The sequence below is a fragment of the Oncorhynchus keta genome, chromosome 35 (genome assembly GCF_023373465.1).
Source record: "Oncorhynchus keta strain PuntledgeMale-10-30-2019 chromosome 35, Oket_V2, whole genome shotgun sequence".
NCBI classification, from domain to species: Eukaryota; Metazoa; Chordata; class Actinopteri; order Salmoniformes; family Salmonidae; genus Oncorhynchus; species Oncorhynchus keta.
In genome coordinates this window covers 82,726,735-82,743,692 of record NC_068455.1, presented here as the reverse complement: position 1 = coordinate 82,743,692, position 16,958 = coordinate 82,726,735, and the positions used below count along the sequence as shown (strand labels likewise).

The 16,958-nt window shown below is 40.9% G+C and overlaps 1 protein-coding gene across 1 annotated transcript in view; it reads right to left on the bottom strand.

Moving 5' to 3' along the window:
• LOC127916411 (broad substrate specificity ATP-binding cassette transporter ABCG2-like) overlaps nucleotides 1-16,958 on the bottom strand; it is a 51,000-nt gene that overhangs the window by 29,018 nt on the left and 5,024 nt on the right. The window contains exons 3-6 of the mRNA XM_052498186.1: nucleotides 1,158-1,217; nucleotides 825-939; nucleotides 425-577; nucleotides 189-346 (exon numbers count right to left, since the gene is read on the bottom strand). Coding sequence (XP_052354146.1) covers nucleotides 189-346; nucleotides 425-577; nucleotides 825-939; nucleotides 1,158-1,217 — 486 coding nt within the window. The remainder of the gene's footprint in view (nucleotides 1-188; nucleotides 347-424; nucleotides 578-824; nucleotides 940-1,157; nucleotides 1,218-16,958) is intronic.

The following is a 16,958-nucleotide window of genomic DNA, read 5'->3' as shown; positions in this document are numbered from 1 at the left end:
TCGCGTCCAGGCCGGTGGTGGGTTCATCCAGGAAGAGAACTACAATACCCAGACTAACCCAATATTAGAACACAATACCTCTTGAGCAGTAGTAGTACAGAGTTAGCTGTGCTCAGGCCGGTGGTGGGTTCATCCAGGAAGAGAACTACAATCTAACCCTACAATATTAGAACTACAATAGGTTCTACCTCTTGAGCAGTAGTAGTACAGAGTTAGCTGTGCTCGCGTCCAGGCCGGTGGTGGGTTCATCCAGGAAGAGAACAGGAGGGTCGATGATCAGCTCCATACCGATGTTTGTCCTCTTCCTTTCCCCTCCTGATATTCCCCTGATCAACTGGGTACCAACCTGGAGACAGAATACACACATTCATAGTAACACAGTCTCTCTCTGTCCTCTCCCCCACATCAACCCGTCCACACTGACCCGTGAGTCTGCTACTTTAGTGAGGCCCAGTTCTGTGATGAGTCGGTTGACTTTGTCCTCTTTCTCCTTCTGGCTGACGGAGGACGGAAGACGCAACGCCGCAGAGAAACGGAAGTTCTCCCTCACAGTCAGAGTTCCCATCACCACATCATCCTGATAGGGGGTTGGGGGGAGAGAGAGAGAGAGAGGGAGGGGAGAGAGAGAGAGAGAGAGAGAGGGAGAGGGAGAGGGAGAGGGAGAGGGAGGGGGAGAGAGAGAGAGGGAGGGGGGGAGAGAGAGAGAGAGAGCGAAAGAGACAGAGAGAGAGGGACCAGACACTCGTAACTATAGTCTGGTCACCGGTGTGTGTGTGTGTGTGTGTGTGTGTGTGTGTGTGTGTGTGTGTGTGTGTGTGTCCCACCTGGACCACGTATCCTGAGAGGCATTTGAAGTTGGGAGGTTGAGGAGCTCCGTCTATCAACACCTCTCCAGCCAGACCTGCTGGGTCCTTCCTGGCTGCCAGCACATCCAGAAACCTATACACAACACATCCACAACCTTTACACAACCCCAATCTTTACACAACTATAATACAACCACAACCTTTACACAACACAACCCCAACCTTTACACAACCACAACCATAATACAAACTTTTTTTTAAACAACCACATCACAACCATTCGTCCTAATGTTAGCTCACAACGTTCAATGAGAGTCACAGGTTTGTCAGTCAGCTGAAAATGTCACTTACGATGACTTCCCGCTTCCTGTGGCCCCCATGATAGCGTTCAACCCTGGTTTCATCAGACCGCTGTAGAGACAGGAAACAAACGTCTGTTAGTGCTGAGCTGGACAACAGATCTGATGCCCCAGCAGATACTCTCCAAGAGAACGGTTGGCAGTTGGTTGTTTTTCAAAACCTCTATATGATAATAATTCTAATATAATAAAAATATTTGTTATTTAGCTGAGGCTTACCGTTCTCTTGGAGGTTATTTAAATTACAATAGTTACTCCAGTCTAAATAAAACCATTCAAAAAAACTACACCAAGGATTACCGTTCTCTTGGAGGTTATTTAAATTACAATAGTTACTCCAGTCTAAATAAAAACCATTCAAAAGAACTACACCAAGGATCATTATTTAAATTGTTTTAAATAGTTGTGGGTTGAAAAGTACGTGTAGACCGATGCCTATTTGGGCAGCCCGCGATTTAGGTCGTGCTCGTGGCAAAAGGTCAAGCTGATTGAGTTGATGCTGTCGGTGAAAAGCGTCTACAATGTGTGCAGATGATGCATCTCGAGTCGAGCAGATAATGCATCTATAGTCTACGATGTTGTAACAAGAAGAAGGGGAGGGGTGTATGGTGAAGATCTGAGTCATCTCTTTCCAGAATGCACTCAGCTCTCCCAGAATGCACTCAGCTCTCCCAGAATGCACTCAGCTCTCCCAGAATGCACTCAGCTCTCCCAAAATGCACTCAGCTCTCCCAAAATGCACTCAGCTCTCCCAAAATGCACTCAGCTCTCCCAAAATGCACTCAGCTCTCCCAAAATGCACTCAGCTCTCCCAAAATGCACTCAGCTCTCCCAAAATGCACTCAGCTCTCCCAAAATGCACTCAGCTCTCCTAAAATGCACTCAGCTCTCCTAAAATGCACTCAGCTCTCCCAAAATGCACTCAGCTCTCCCAAAATGCACTCAGCTCTCCCAGAATGCACTCAGCTCTCCTAAAATGCACTCCTAAAATGCACTCAGCTCTCCTAAAATGCACTCAGCTCTCCTAAAATGCACTCAGCTCTCCTAAAATGCACTCAGCTCTCCTAAAATGCATTCCTAAAATGCACTCAGCTCTCCTAAAATGCACTCAGCTCTCCCAAAATGCACTCAGCTCTCCCAAAATGCACTCAGCTCTCCCAAAATGCACTCAGCTCTCCCAAAATGCACTCAGCTCTCCCAAAATGCACTCAGCTCTCCCAAAATGCACTCAGCTCTCCCAAAATGCACTCAGCTCTCCTAAAATGCACTCAGCTCCCTACTAAATCCCTACTCATTGACAGTAAGTTGTCCTGCTCCATTAAATCCCTACTCATTGACAGTAAGTTGTCCTGCTCCATTAAATCCCTACTCATTGACAGTAAGTTGTCCTGCTCCATTAAATCCCTACTCATTGACAGTAAGTTGTCCTGCTCCATTAAATCCCTACTCATTGACAGTAAGTTGTCCTGCTCCATTAAATCCCTACTCATTGACAGTAAGTTGTCCTGCTCCATTAAATCCCTACTCATTGACAGTAAGTTGTCCTGCTCCATTAAATCCCTACTCATTGACAGTAAGTTGTCCTGCTCCATTAAATCCCTACTCATTGACAGTAAGTTGTCCTGCTCCATTAAATCCCTACTCATTGACAGTAAGTTGTCCTGCTCCATTAAATCCCTACTCATTGACAGTAAGTTGTCCTGCTCCATTAAATCCCTACTCATTGACAGTAAGTTGTCCTGCTTCATTAAATCCCTACTCATTGACAGTAAGTTGTCCTGCTCCATTAAATCCCTACTCATTGACAGTAAGTTGTACTGCTCCATTAAATCCTGCTCCATTAAATCCCTACTCATTGACAGTAAGTTGTCCTGCTCCATTAAATCCCTACTCATTGACAGTAAGTTGTCCTGCTTAAATCCCTACATTAAATCCTGCTACTCATTGACAGTAAGTTGTCCTGCTCCATTAAATCCCTACTCATTGACAGTAAGTTGTCCTGCCCTCCATTAAATCCTGCTCCATTAAATCTCATTGACAGTAAGTTGTCCTGCTCCATTAAATCCCTACTCATTGACAGTAAGTTGTCCTGCTCCATTAAATCCCTACTCATTGACAGTAAGTTGTCCTGCTCCATTAAATCCCTACCCATTGACAGTAAGTTGTCCTGCTCCATTAAATCCCTACCCATTGACAGTAAGTTGTCCTGCTCCATTAAATCCCTACTCATTGACAGTAAGTTGTCCTGCTCCATTAAATCCCTACTCATTGACAGTAAGTTGTCCTGCTCCATTAAATCCCTACTCATTGACAGTAAGTTGTCCTGCTCCATTAAATCCTACTCATTGACAGTAAGTTGTCCTGCTCCATTAAATCCCTACTCATTGACAGTAAGTTGTTCTGCTCCATTAAATCCTGCTACTCATTGACAGTAAGTTGTCCTGCTCCATTAAATCCTCATTGACTACTCATTGACAGTAAGTTGTCCTGTTTCATTAAATCCCTACTCATTGACAGTAAGTTGTCCTGCTCCATTAAATCCCTACTCATTGACAGTAAGTTGTCCTGCTCCATTAAATCCCTACTCATTGACAGTAAGTTGTCCTGCTTAAATCCATTAAAAGTTGTCCTGCTATTAAATCTCATTGACAGTAAGTTGTCCTGCTCCATTAAATCCCTACTCATTGACAGTAAGTTGTCCTGGTCCATTAAATCCCTACTCATTGACAGTAAGTTGTCCTGCTCCATTAAATCCCTCATTGACAGTCCTGCTCCATTAAATCCTACTCATTGACAGTAAGTTGTCCTGCTCCATTAAATCCTACTCATTGACAGTAAGTTGTCCTGCTCCTGCTACCATTAAATCCCTACTCATTGACAGTAAGTTGTCCTGCTCCATTAAATCCCTACTCATTGACAGTAAGTTGTCCTGCTCCATTAAATCCCTACTCATTGACAGTAAGTTGTCCTGCTCCATTAAATCCCTACCATTAAGTTGTCCTGCTCCATTAAATCCCTACTCATTGACAGTAAGTTGTCCTGCTCCATTAAATCCCTACTCATTGACAGTAAGTTGTCCTGCTCCATTAAATCCTACTCATTGACAGTAAGTTGTCCTGCTCCATTAAATTGTCCTACTCATTGACAGTAAGTTGTCCTGCTCCATTAAATCCCTACTCATTGACAGTAAGTTGTCCTGCTCCATTAAATCCCTACTCATTGACAGTAAGTTGTCCATTGGTCCATTAAATCCCTAAATCTCATTGACAGTAAGTTGTCCTGCTCCATTAAATCCCTACTCATTGACAGTAAGTTGTCCTGCTCCATTAAATCCCTACTCATTGACAGTAAGTTGTCCTGCTCCATTAAATCCCTACTCATTGACAGTAAGTTGTCCTGCTCCATTAAATCCCTACTCATTGACAGTTGTCCTGCTCCAACAGTAAGTTGTCCTGCTCCATTAAATCCCTACCCATTGACAGTTGTCCTGCTCCATTAAATCCCTACTCATTGACAGTAAATCCCTACTCATTGTTGTCCTGCTCCATTAAATCCCTACTCATTGACAGTAAGTTGTCCTGCTCCATTAAATCCCTACTCATTGACAGTAAGTTGTCCTGCTCCATTAAATCCCTACTCATTGACAGTAAGTTGTCCTGCTCCATTAAATCCCTACTCATTGACAGTAAGTTGTCCTGCTCCATTAAATCCCTACTCATTGACAGTAAGTTGTCCTGCTCCATTAAATCCCTACCCATTGACAGTAAGTTGTCCTGCTCCATTAAATTGACAGTAAGTTGTCCTACTCATTGACAGTAAGTTGTCCTGCTCCATTAAATCCCTACTCATTGACAGTAAGTTGTCCTGCTCCATTAAATCCCTACTCATTGACAAATCCCTACTCATTGACAGTAAGTTGTCCTGCTCCATTAAATCCCTACTCATTGACAGTAAGTTGTCCTGCTCCATTAAATCCTACTCATTGACAGTAAGTTGTCCTGCTCCATTAAATCCCTACTCATTGACAGTAAGTTGTCCTGCTCCATTAAATCCCTACTCATTGACAGTAAGTTGTCCTGCTCCATTAAATCCCTACTCATTGACAGTAAGTTGTCCTGCTCCATTAAATCCCTACTCATTGACAGTAAGTTGTCCTGCTCCATTAAATCCCTACTCATTGACAGTAAGTTGTCCTGCTCCATTAAATCCCTACTCATTGACAGTAAGTTGTGTGCAAAATGTTGGATGCTTGCTACTCTGATCTTCAATGTTTATAGATTCCTACTAACTAGCTTGGTAAGAGCTAGGTTTGTACTAGCTTTGCTGATGATGATGATTCATGTTTTTTTCTCTGTATTCCCAAAGGTACATGCTATTCAGCTGTCCATGATTGTCTGATCTTACACTCTTAGAAAAAAAAGGTGGTACAGTATCTAGAACATAAAGAACCCTTTTTGGTTCCAGGTAGAATTATTTTGGGTTCCATGTAGAATCCTTTCCACAGAGGGTTCCACATGGAACCCAAAACGGTTCTCCCTGGAACCAAAAAAAAGTTTGTCCAATGGGGAAAGCCGGAAAACTGCTTTGAAAGAGTGTAGCGTAAACAGATCCAACTGAAATGGCACCGCTTCTAATAACATATCCAACTGAAATAGCACCGCTTCTAATAACATATCCAACTGAAATAGCACCGCTTCTAATAACATATCCAACTGAAATAGCACCGCTTCTAATAACATATCCAACTGAAATAGCACCGCTTCTAATAACATATCCAACTGAAATAGCACCGCTTCTAATAACATATCCAACTGAAATAGCACCGCTTCCAATAACATATCCAACTGAAATAGCACCGCTTCCAATAACATATCCAACTGAAATAGCACCGCTTCAACAATAACATATCCAACTGAAATAGCACCGCTTAACATATCCAACTGAAATAGCATAATCATATCCAACTGAAATAGCACCGCTTCCAATAACATATCCAACTGAAATAGCACCGCTTCCAATAACATATCCAACTGAAATAGCACCGCTTCTAATAACATATCCAACTGAAATAGCACCGCTTCTAATAACATATCCAACTGAAATAGCACCGCTTCTAATAACATATCCAACTGAAATAGCACCGCTTCTAATAACATATCCAACTGAAATAGCACCGCTTCTAATAACATATCCAACTGAAATAGCACCGCTTCTAATAACATATCCAACTGAAATAGCACCGCTTCTAATAACATATCCAACTGAAATAGCACCGCTTCTAATAACATATCCAACTGAAATAGCACCGCTTCTAATAACATATCCAACTGAAATAGCACCGCTTCTAATAACATATCCAACTGAAATAGCACCGCTTCTAATAACATATCCAACTGAAATAGCACCGCTTCTAATAACATATCCAACTGAAATAGCACCGCTTCTAATAACATATCCAACTGAAATAGCACCGCTTCTAATAACATATCCAACTGAAATAGCACCGCTTCCAATAACATATCCAACTGAAATAGCACCGCTTCCAATAACATATCCAACTGAAATAGCACCGCTTCCAATAACATATCCAACTGAAATAGCACCGCTTCTAATAACATATCCAACTGAAATAGCACCGCTTCTAATAACATATCCAACTGAAATAGCACCGCTTCTAATAACATATCCAACTGAAATAGCACCGCTTCTAATAACATATCCAACTGAAATAGCACCGCTTCTAATAACATATCCAACTGAAATAGCACCGCTTCTAATAACATATCCAACTGAAATAGCACCGCTTCTAATAACATATCCAACTGAAATAGCACCGCTTCTAATAACATATCCAACTGAAATAGCACCGCTTCTAATAACATATCCAGTTGAAATAGCACCGCTTCTAATAACATATCCAACTGAAATAGCACCGCTTCTAATAACATATCCAACTGAAATAGCACCGCTTCTAATAACATATCCAACTGAAATAGCACTGCTTCTAATAACATATCCAACTGAAATAGCACCGCTTCTAAAAAAATATAAGATTGTAAAGCAAATCAAATCCTATTTTAACTCAGCTTTTTTTTCCCCCAAGTGCAAAACCGTTGTGTCCTGATTCAACAGAATGTAAAGTCATGTAAAGTTGCACTCATTTCTCTCGAGCTCTTTCTCCCTGTCGCTATAGTAACACCAGGTGGTTAAAGCTCACTCAAACACGTGCACGATTGCAGAGGAGAGGAAGGTATTTGACAATTACACTCATTTACAACAACGTTTGTTGCAGGTTTCACATGACAGACATAACTTTTGAGCAGTAATATTTTATTATCTCTTTATTGCTTCTTTACTCACACTTACATTTTTGCATTTAACGTCTGTCCGGAACAATGTCCTCAGGATTATGGAGAGGGGTGTTTATAAAAAAGTTGTTAGAATATTACAACATGTTTTAAGGATTAAGCAAAACTATATATGGACATTGGAGATAATATAAGACCAAATCTGGGAAACTAGGCCTGGTATTCATAGCTGACTTTGAAAAGGCTTTTGATAAAGTACGGCTGGAATTTATTTAAAAAAAATGTCTGGAATATTTACATTTTGGAAAATCTCTTATATAAATGGGTTAAAGTGATGTATAGTAACACCAGGTGGTTAAAGTGATGTATAGTACCACCAGGTGGTTAAAGTGATGTATAGTAACACCAGGTGGGTTAAAGTGATGTATAGTAACACCAGGTGGGTTAAAGTGATGTATAGTAACACCAGGTGGGTTAAAGTGATGTATAGTAACACCAGGTGGTTAAAGTGATGTATAGTAACACCAGGTGGGTTAAAGTGATGTATAGTAACACCAGGTGGTTAAAGTGATGTATAGTAACACCAGGTGATTAAAGTGATGTATAGTACCACCAGGTGGGTTAAAGTGATGTATAGTACCACCAGGTGGGTTAAAGTGATGTATAGTACCACCAGGTGGTTAAAGTGATGTATAGTAACACCAGGTGGGTAAAGTGATGTATAGTAACACCAGGTGGGTTAAAGTGATGTATAGTACCACCAGGTGGTTAAAGTGATGTATAGTAACACCAGGTGGGTTAAAGTGATGTATAGTACCACCAGGTGGTTAAAGTGATGTATAGTAACACCAGGTGGTTAAAGTGATGTAACACCAGGTGATTAAAGTGATGTATAGTAACACCAGGTGGGTTAAAGTGATGTATAGTACCACCAGGTGGTTAAAGTGATGTATAGTACCACCAGGTGGTTAAAGTGATGTATAGTACCACCAGGTGGTTAAAGTGATGTATAGTAACACCAGGTGGGTTAAAGTGATGTATAGTACCACCAGGTGGTTAAAGTGATGTATAGTACCACCAGGTGGTTAAAGTGATGTATAGTACCACCAGGTGGTTAAAGTGATGTATAGTACCACCAGGTGGTTAAAGTGATGTATAGTACCACCAGGTGGTTAAAGTGATGTATAGTAACACCAGGTGGGTAAAGTGATGTATAGTAACACCAGGTGGGTAAAGTGATGTATAGTACCACCAGGTGGTTAAAGTGATGTATAGTAACACCAGGTGGGTAAAGTGATGTATAGTAACACCAGGTGGTTAAAGTGATGTATAGTACCACCAGGTGGTTAAAGTGATGTATAGTACCACCAGGTGGTTAAAGTGATGTATAGTTACACCAGGTGGTTAAAGTGATGTATAGTAACACCAGGTGGTTAAAGTGATGTATAGTAACACCAGGTGGTTAAAGTGATGTATAGTAACACCAGGTGGGTTAAAGTGATGTATAGTAACACCAGGTGGTTAAAGTGATGTATAGTAACACCAGGTGGGTTAAAGTGATGTATAGTAACACCAGGTGGTTAAAGTGATGTATAGTACCACCAGGTGGTTAAAGTGATGTATAGTAACACCAGGTGGTTAAAGTGATGTATAGTACCACCAGGTGGGTAAAGTGATGTATAGTACCACCAGGTGGGTAAAGTGATGTATAGTAACACCAGGTGGGTTAAAGTGATGTATAGTAACACCAGGTGGGTAAAGTGATGTATAGTAACACCAGGTGATTAAAGTGATGTATAGTAACACCAGGTGGTTAAAGTGATGTAACACCAGGTGGTTAAAGTGATGTAACACCAGGTGGTTAAAGTGATGTATAGTAGCACCAGGTGGGTAAAGTGATGTAACACCAGGTGGTTAAAGTGATGTAACACCAGGTGGTTAAAGTGATGTAACACCAGGCGGTTAAAGTGATGTACCACCAGGCGGTTAAAGTGATGTACCACCAGGTGGTTAAAGTGATGTACCACCAGGTGGTTAAAGTGATGTACCACCAGGTGGTTAAAGTGATGTACCACCAGGTGGTTAAAGTGATGTACCACCAGGTGGTTAAAGTGATGTACCACCAGGTGGTTAAAGTGATGTAACACCAGGTGGTTAAAGTGATGTAACACCAGGTGGTTAAAGTGATGTATCGTAACACCAGTTGTAAAATAGTAAATAATGGCTACTTCTCAGAAAGTATAAACTGTCAAGAGGAGTAAAACAAGGTTGTCCACTATCAGCATATATATTTATTATGGCCATCGAAAAGTGATCTAACAATAATATCAGGGTTTAAAAACAAAAAAAGGTATCAAACGCTGACGATTCACGTTTTCTTTCAAATCCGCAATTTGGCTCCCTGCACATTCTCATAGAGGATCTCGATATTTTTTCTATGCTCTCTGAATTAAAATCGAAAATTGATATTACGTATGGGATCACATTTTTTTTTACATTACCCTGTAGTTTACCAATAAAATGGACTGACGGGGATGTGGACAAATCCTGAAATAAACTAATTCTCACTGCGATACATTTTAATAAAAAGTTAGCCAAATTAGATGTCCTTTCCATGGTAGTGAAAGTGTAACACCTGTCTATTTTGTGGAAAAATTGCCCTGATGAATTATTTAGTCATATCCCAGTTTACCTATTTACTTATGGCCCCGTCTACCACTTGTTTTTTTTTTTTTATATTATGAGCAAAATAATATTCCACTTTATTTGAGTGGCAAGCTAGACAAAATTAAACAGGCTTATTTATATAATGAATACGGAGGGCAGGAATAATTAAATATGAAAGCATTAGACATTAGTCACTAAAGGCTTCAGTCATACAAAAGCTATACATAGATCCAAACTGGTTCTCTAGCAGATTAGTAAGAATTTCTCACCCAATGTTCAATAACAGCCCTTTTCCCTTTATTCAGATTACAATCTCTCACTTCCTGGTTATTTGAAAATGTAATTATCTCCAAAATATCGCTTTTTTAAAAAAAACATAAAGCTGGTTGCAATTTCAGTTTAATCCACCACAAAATACAGAACAAATATGAGAAGAAATATTGTGGTTAAACTCAAATATACTAATTGATTAAAAACAAACATTATCTTTAGATTACATTTTTTAGAAACGGTATACTTTTTGTAAATTATATCATAAATAGGACTGGTGGAATTCTGTAAAAAATAAATAAAATAAAAAAAACACATGGAAATGTCCGCTCTATCCAAAATGTACAATCAAATGGTTGCAGCATTACATCAAAAGCTGAAGATGCAAGTGGAAGAGGAGAAGGTAAAGGACTTGTCTGTTGGCATTAAAATACCAAAATTGTCTGAATTAAATTGTTATAAATAAAAAAAGAATACCAGTTTAATTTAAGGACCAACATTTTGTACAGCTGCGCAGTACAGGACATTTTTGATGTACCGATTCCATGGCAACATGGAACTGATACACAAAACCATGCCAGATTCAAAACTTTTAGATTTTCCAATTATAATGCAACACTCTTGCAACCAATATAGCTGAAGGATGGGACTGGATGGTGTTCAGAGATAGATGGGAGGGGTAGATGTAGGGAGTATATAATGGAGTATATCAGGTAGTGTTGCTGTAGGTAGGGAGTATATAATGGGGTATATCAGCTGATGTTGCTGTAGGTAGGGAGTATATAATGGAGTATATCAGGTAGTGTTGCTGTAGGTAGGGAGTGGAGTATATAATGGAGTATATCAGGTAGTGTTGCTGTAGGTAGGGAGTATATAATGGAGTATATCAGGTAGTGTTGCTGTAGGTAGGGAGTATATCAGGTTGTGTTGCTGTAGGTAGGGAGTATATAATGGAGTATATCAGGTTGTGTTGCTGTAGGTAGGGAGTATATCAGGTTGTGTTGCTGTAGGTAGGGAGTATATAATGGAGTATATCAGGTAGTGTTGCTGTAGGTAGGGAGTATATAATGGAGTATATCAGGTAGTGTTGCTGTAGGTAGGGAGTATATCAGGTTGTGTTGCTGTAGGTAGGGAGTATATAATGGAGTATATCAGGTTGTGTTGCTGTAGGTAGGGAGTATATCATGGAGTATATCAGGTTGTGTTGCTGTAGGTAGGGAGTATATAATGGAGTATATCAGGTAGTGTTGCTGTAGGTAGGGAGTATATCAGGTTGTGTTGCTGTAGGTAGGGAGTATATAATGGAGTATATCAGGTTGTGTTGCTGTAGGTAGGGAGTATATCATGGAGTATATCAGGTAGTGTTGCTGTAGGTAGGGAGTATATAATGGAGTATATCAGGTAGTGTTGCTGTAGGTAGGGAGTATATCATTTGATGTTGCTGTAGGTAGGGAGTATATAATGGGGTATATCAGGTAGTGTTGCTGTAGGTAGGGAGTATATAATGGAGTATATCAGGTAGTGTTGCTGTAGGTAGGGAGTATATAATGGAGTATATCAGGTAGTGTTGCTGTAGGTAGGGAGTATATAATGGAATATATCAGGTTGTGTTGCTGTAGGTAGGGAGTATATAATGGAGTATATCAGGTTGTGTTGCTGTAGGTAGGGAGTATATAATGGAGTATATCAGGTTGTGTTGCTGTAGGTAGGGAGTATATAATGGAATATATCAGGTAGTGGTGCTGTAGGTAGGGAGTATATAATGGAATACATCAGGTTGTGTTGCTGTAGGTAGGGAGTATATCATGGAGTATATTAGCTGATGTTGCTGTAGGTAGGGAGTATATAATGGAGTATATCAGGTTGTGTTGCTGTAGGTAGGTAGGGATTATATAATGGGGTATATCAGGTTGTGTTGCTGTAGGTAGGGAGTATATAATGGAGTATATCAGGTTGTGTTGCTGTAGGTAGGGAGTATATAATGGAGTATATCAGGTAGTGTTGCTGTAGGTAGGGAGTATATAATGTGGTATATCAGGTTGTGTTGCTGTAGGTAGGTAGGGATTATATAATGGGGTATATCAGGTAGTGTTGCTGTAGGTAGGGAGTATATAATGGAGTATATCAGGTAGTGTTGCTGTAGGTAGGGAGTATATAATGGAGTATATCAGGTTGTGTTGCTGTAGGTAGGGAGTATATAATGGAGTATATCAGGTAGTGTTGCTGTAGGTACGGAGTATATAATGGAGTATATCAGGTTGTGTTGCTGTAGGTAGGGAGTATATAATGGAGTATATCAGGTTGTGTTGCTGTAGGTAGGGAGTATATGATGGAGTATATCAGGTTGTGTTGCTGTAGGTAGGGAGTATATAATGGAGTATATCAGGTTGTGTTGCTGTAGGTAGGGAGTATATAATGGGGTATATCAGGTTGTGTTGCTGTAGGTAGGTAGGGATTATATAATGGGGTATATCAGGTAGTGTTGCTGTAGGTAGGGAGTATATAATGGAGTATATCAGGTTGTGTTGCTGTAGGCAGGTAGGGATTATATAATGGAGTATATCAGGTAGTGTTGCTGTAGGTAGGGAGTATATAATGGGGTATATCAGGTAGTGTTGCTGTAGATAGGGAGTATATAATGGGGTATATCAGGTAGTGTTGCTGTAGGTAGGGAGTATATAATGGGGTATATCAGGTAGTGTTGCTGTAGATAGGGAGTATATAATGGAGTATATCAGGTTGTGTTGCTGTAGGTAGGGAGTATATCAGGTAGTGTTGCTGTAGGTAGGGAGTATATAATGGGGTATATCAGGTTGTGTTGCTGTAGGTAGGGAGTATATAATGGAGTATATCAGGTTGTGTTGCTGTAGGTAGGGAGTATATAATGGAGTATATCAGGTAGTGTTGCTGTAGGTAGGGAGTATATAATGGGGTATATCAGGTAGTGTTGCTGTAGGTAGGGAGTATATAATGGAGTATATCAGGTAGTGTTGCTGTAGGTAGGGAGTATATAATGGAGTATATCAGGTTGTGTTGCTGTAGGTAGGGAGTATATAATGGAGTATATCAGGTTGTGTTGCTGTAGGTAGGGAGTATATAATGGAGTATATCAGGTAGTGTTGCTGTAGGTAGGGAGTATATAATGGAGTATATCATTTGATGTTTCTGTAGGTAGGGAGTATATAATGGGGTATAGCAGGTAGTGTTGCTGTAGGTAGGGAGTATATAATGGAGTATATCAGGTAGTGTTGCTGTAGGTAGGGAGTATATAATGGAGTATATCAGGTTGTGTTGCTGTAGGTAGGGAGTATATAATGGAGTATATCAGGTTGTGTTGCTGTAGGTAGGGAGTATATAATGGAGTATATCAGGTAGTGTTGCTGTAGGTAGGGAGTATATAATGGAGTATATCAGGTAGTGTTGGTGTAGGTAGGGAGTATATAATGGAGTATATCAGGTTGTGTTGCTGTAGGTAGGGAGTATATAATGGGGTATATCAGGTTGTGTTGCTGTAGGTAGGTAGGGATTATATAATGGGGTATATCAGGTAGTGTTGCTGTAGGTAGGGAGTATATAATGGGGTATATCAGGTTGTGTTGCTGTAGGTAGGGATTATATAATGGGATATATCAGGTAGTGTTGCTGTAGGTAGGTAGGGATTATATAATGGGGTATATCAGGTAGTGTTGCTGTAGGTAGGGAGTATATAATGGAGTATATCAGGTGATGTTGCTGTAGGTAGGGAGTACATAATGGAGTATATCAGGTAGTGTTGCTGTAGGTAGGGAGTATATAATGGAGTATATTAGGTGATGTTGCTGTAGGTAGGGAGTACATAATGGAGTATATCAGGTAGTGTTGCTGTAGGTAGGGAGTATATAATGGAGTATATCAGGTGATGTTGCTGTAGGTAGGGAGTATATAATGGAGTATATCAGGTTGTGTTGCTGTAGGTAGGGAGTACATAATGGAGTATATCAGGTAGTGTTGCTGTAGGTAGGGAGTATATAATGGAGTATATCAGGTAGTGTTGCTGTAGGTAGGGAGTATATAATGGGGTATATCAGCTGATGTTGCTGTAGGTAGGGAGTATATCAGGTAGTGTTGCTGTAGGTAGGGAGTATATAATGGAGTATATCAGGTAGTGTTGCTGTAGGTAGGGAGTATATAATGGGGTATATCAGCTGATGTTGCTGTAGGTAGGGAGTATATCAGGTAGTGTTGCTGTAGGTAGGGAGTATATAATGGGGTATATCAGGTAGTGTTGCTGTAGGTAGGGAGTACATAATGGAGTATATCAGGTAGTGTTGCTGTAGGTAGGGAGTATATAATGGGGTATATCAGGTAGTGTTGCTGTAGGTAGGGAGTATATAATGGAGTATATCAGGTAGTGTTGCTGTAGGTAGGGAGTATATAATGGGGTATATCAGCTGATGTTGCTGTAGGTAGGGAGTATATCAGGTAGTGTTGCTGTAGGTAGGGAGTATATAATGGGGTATATCAGCTGATGTTGCTGTAGGTAGGGAGTATATAATGGGGTATATCAGCTGATGTTGCTGTAGGTAGGGAGTATATAATGGAGTATATCAGGTGATGTTGCTGTAGGTAGGGAGTATATAATGGAGTATATCAGGTAGTGTTGCTGTAGGTAGGGAGTATATAATGGAGTATATCAGGTAGTGTTGCTGTAGGTAGGGAGTATATAATGGAGTATATCAGGTAGTGTTGCTGTAGGTAGGGAGTATATAATGGGGTATATCAGGTAGTGTTGCTGTAGGTAGGGAGTATATAATGGGGTATATCAGGTGATGTTGCTGTAGGTAGGGAGTATATAATGGGGTATATCAGGTGATGTTGCTGTAGGTAGGGAGTATATAATGGAGTATATCAGCTGATGTTCACCTCTCACACACACTATAGTTAATAATTACACACAGCAGCTCAAGAAAAACAACGCAGCTGGTTATATGACTATGTTATGCCTACTGTACACACACAGACTGCTCTCTCTTACGCAACACACACACACACACACACACACACACACACACACACACACACACACACACACACACACACACACACACACACACACACACACACACACACACACACACAGGTGAGGGGTCAACACCGACAGCACAACAGCTACAGTTTCTAAAATGGAATCCACCTCAATTAATTAATTGGAGATAATTTGGAAACATCCAACAGTTGCCAGAGTTAAAACGAAGCCATGAGGTCAAAGGAATTGTCCGTAGAGCTCCGAGACAGAATTGTGTCAAGGCACAGATCTGGGGAAGGGTACCAATATCATTTCTGCAGCACTCAAGGTCTCCAGGAACAGTGGCCTCTTCTTAAATGAAACAAGTTTGTAACCACTGACTTTCGTACAGCTGGCCCGCCCGGCCAAACTGAGAAATAGGGGGAGAAGAGCCTTGATCAGGGAGGTGACCAAGAACCCGATGGTCACTCTGACAGAGCTCTATGAGTTCCTCTATGGAGATGGGAGAACTTTCCAGAAGGACAAACATCTCTGTAGCCCTCCACCATCAGGTCTTTACGGTAGAGTGGTTGACTGTAGCCGCACCTCAAGAAAAGGCACATCACAGCCCGCTTGGAGTTTGCCAAAAGGCGCCTAAAGACTCTCAGACTATGAGAAACAAGATTCTCTGGTCTGATGAAACCAAGATTTAACTCTTTGGCCAGAACGCCAAGCATCACATCTGGAGGTTACCTGGCACCATCCCTACGGTGAAGCATGGTGGTGGCAGAATCATGCTGCTGGGACTGGGAGACTAGTCAGGACCTCAGAATGGGGCGAAGGTTCACCTTCCAACAGAACAACGACCCTAAGCACACAGCCAAGACAACGCAGGAGTGGTTTCGGGACACATCTCTGAATGTCCTTGAGTGGCCTAGCCAGAGCCTGGACATGAAACCCGATCAATCTCTGGAGAGACCTTAAAATAGCTGTGCAGCAACGCTCCTCATCCATCCTGAAAGAGCTTGAGAGGATCTGCAGAGAAGAATGGGTTTACCAAGCTTGTAGCGTCATACCCAAGAAGACTCGAGGCTGTAATCGCTGCCAAAGGTGCTTCAACAAAGTACTGAGTAAACGGTCGGAATACTTACGTAAATGTGATATTTCTAAGAACCTGTTTTTGCTTTGTCATTATGGGGTATTGTGATGTCATTATGGGGGTATTGTGATCTCATTACTTTCTGGAGGCACTGTTTAATTTCTTCTCATATTATTATATCTTTCCTCATGCTCTCCTCCTCTCAACTTCTTTCCTTCCCTTGTGGACACACATTTCCAAGCCAAACCTCCATATCATAACCACTAATCGCTACACTCAGCCTACGTCGTTGGCATAGTTTACATAGTAAACCCGCTACAATTATGGAGTACAGGTCCCAGTCAGCAGCAAGCAGTTTATCAGATATGTTGGCGGGTCCCGGTGGCAATAAATGTATAAAACTAAAAGCTTACCTTGACTTGGAAGAGTTCTAGTGTCGGATAGCCATAGCCAGCTAGCTAACAT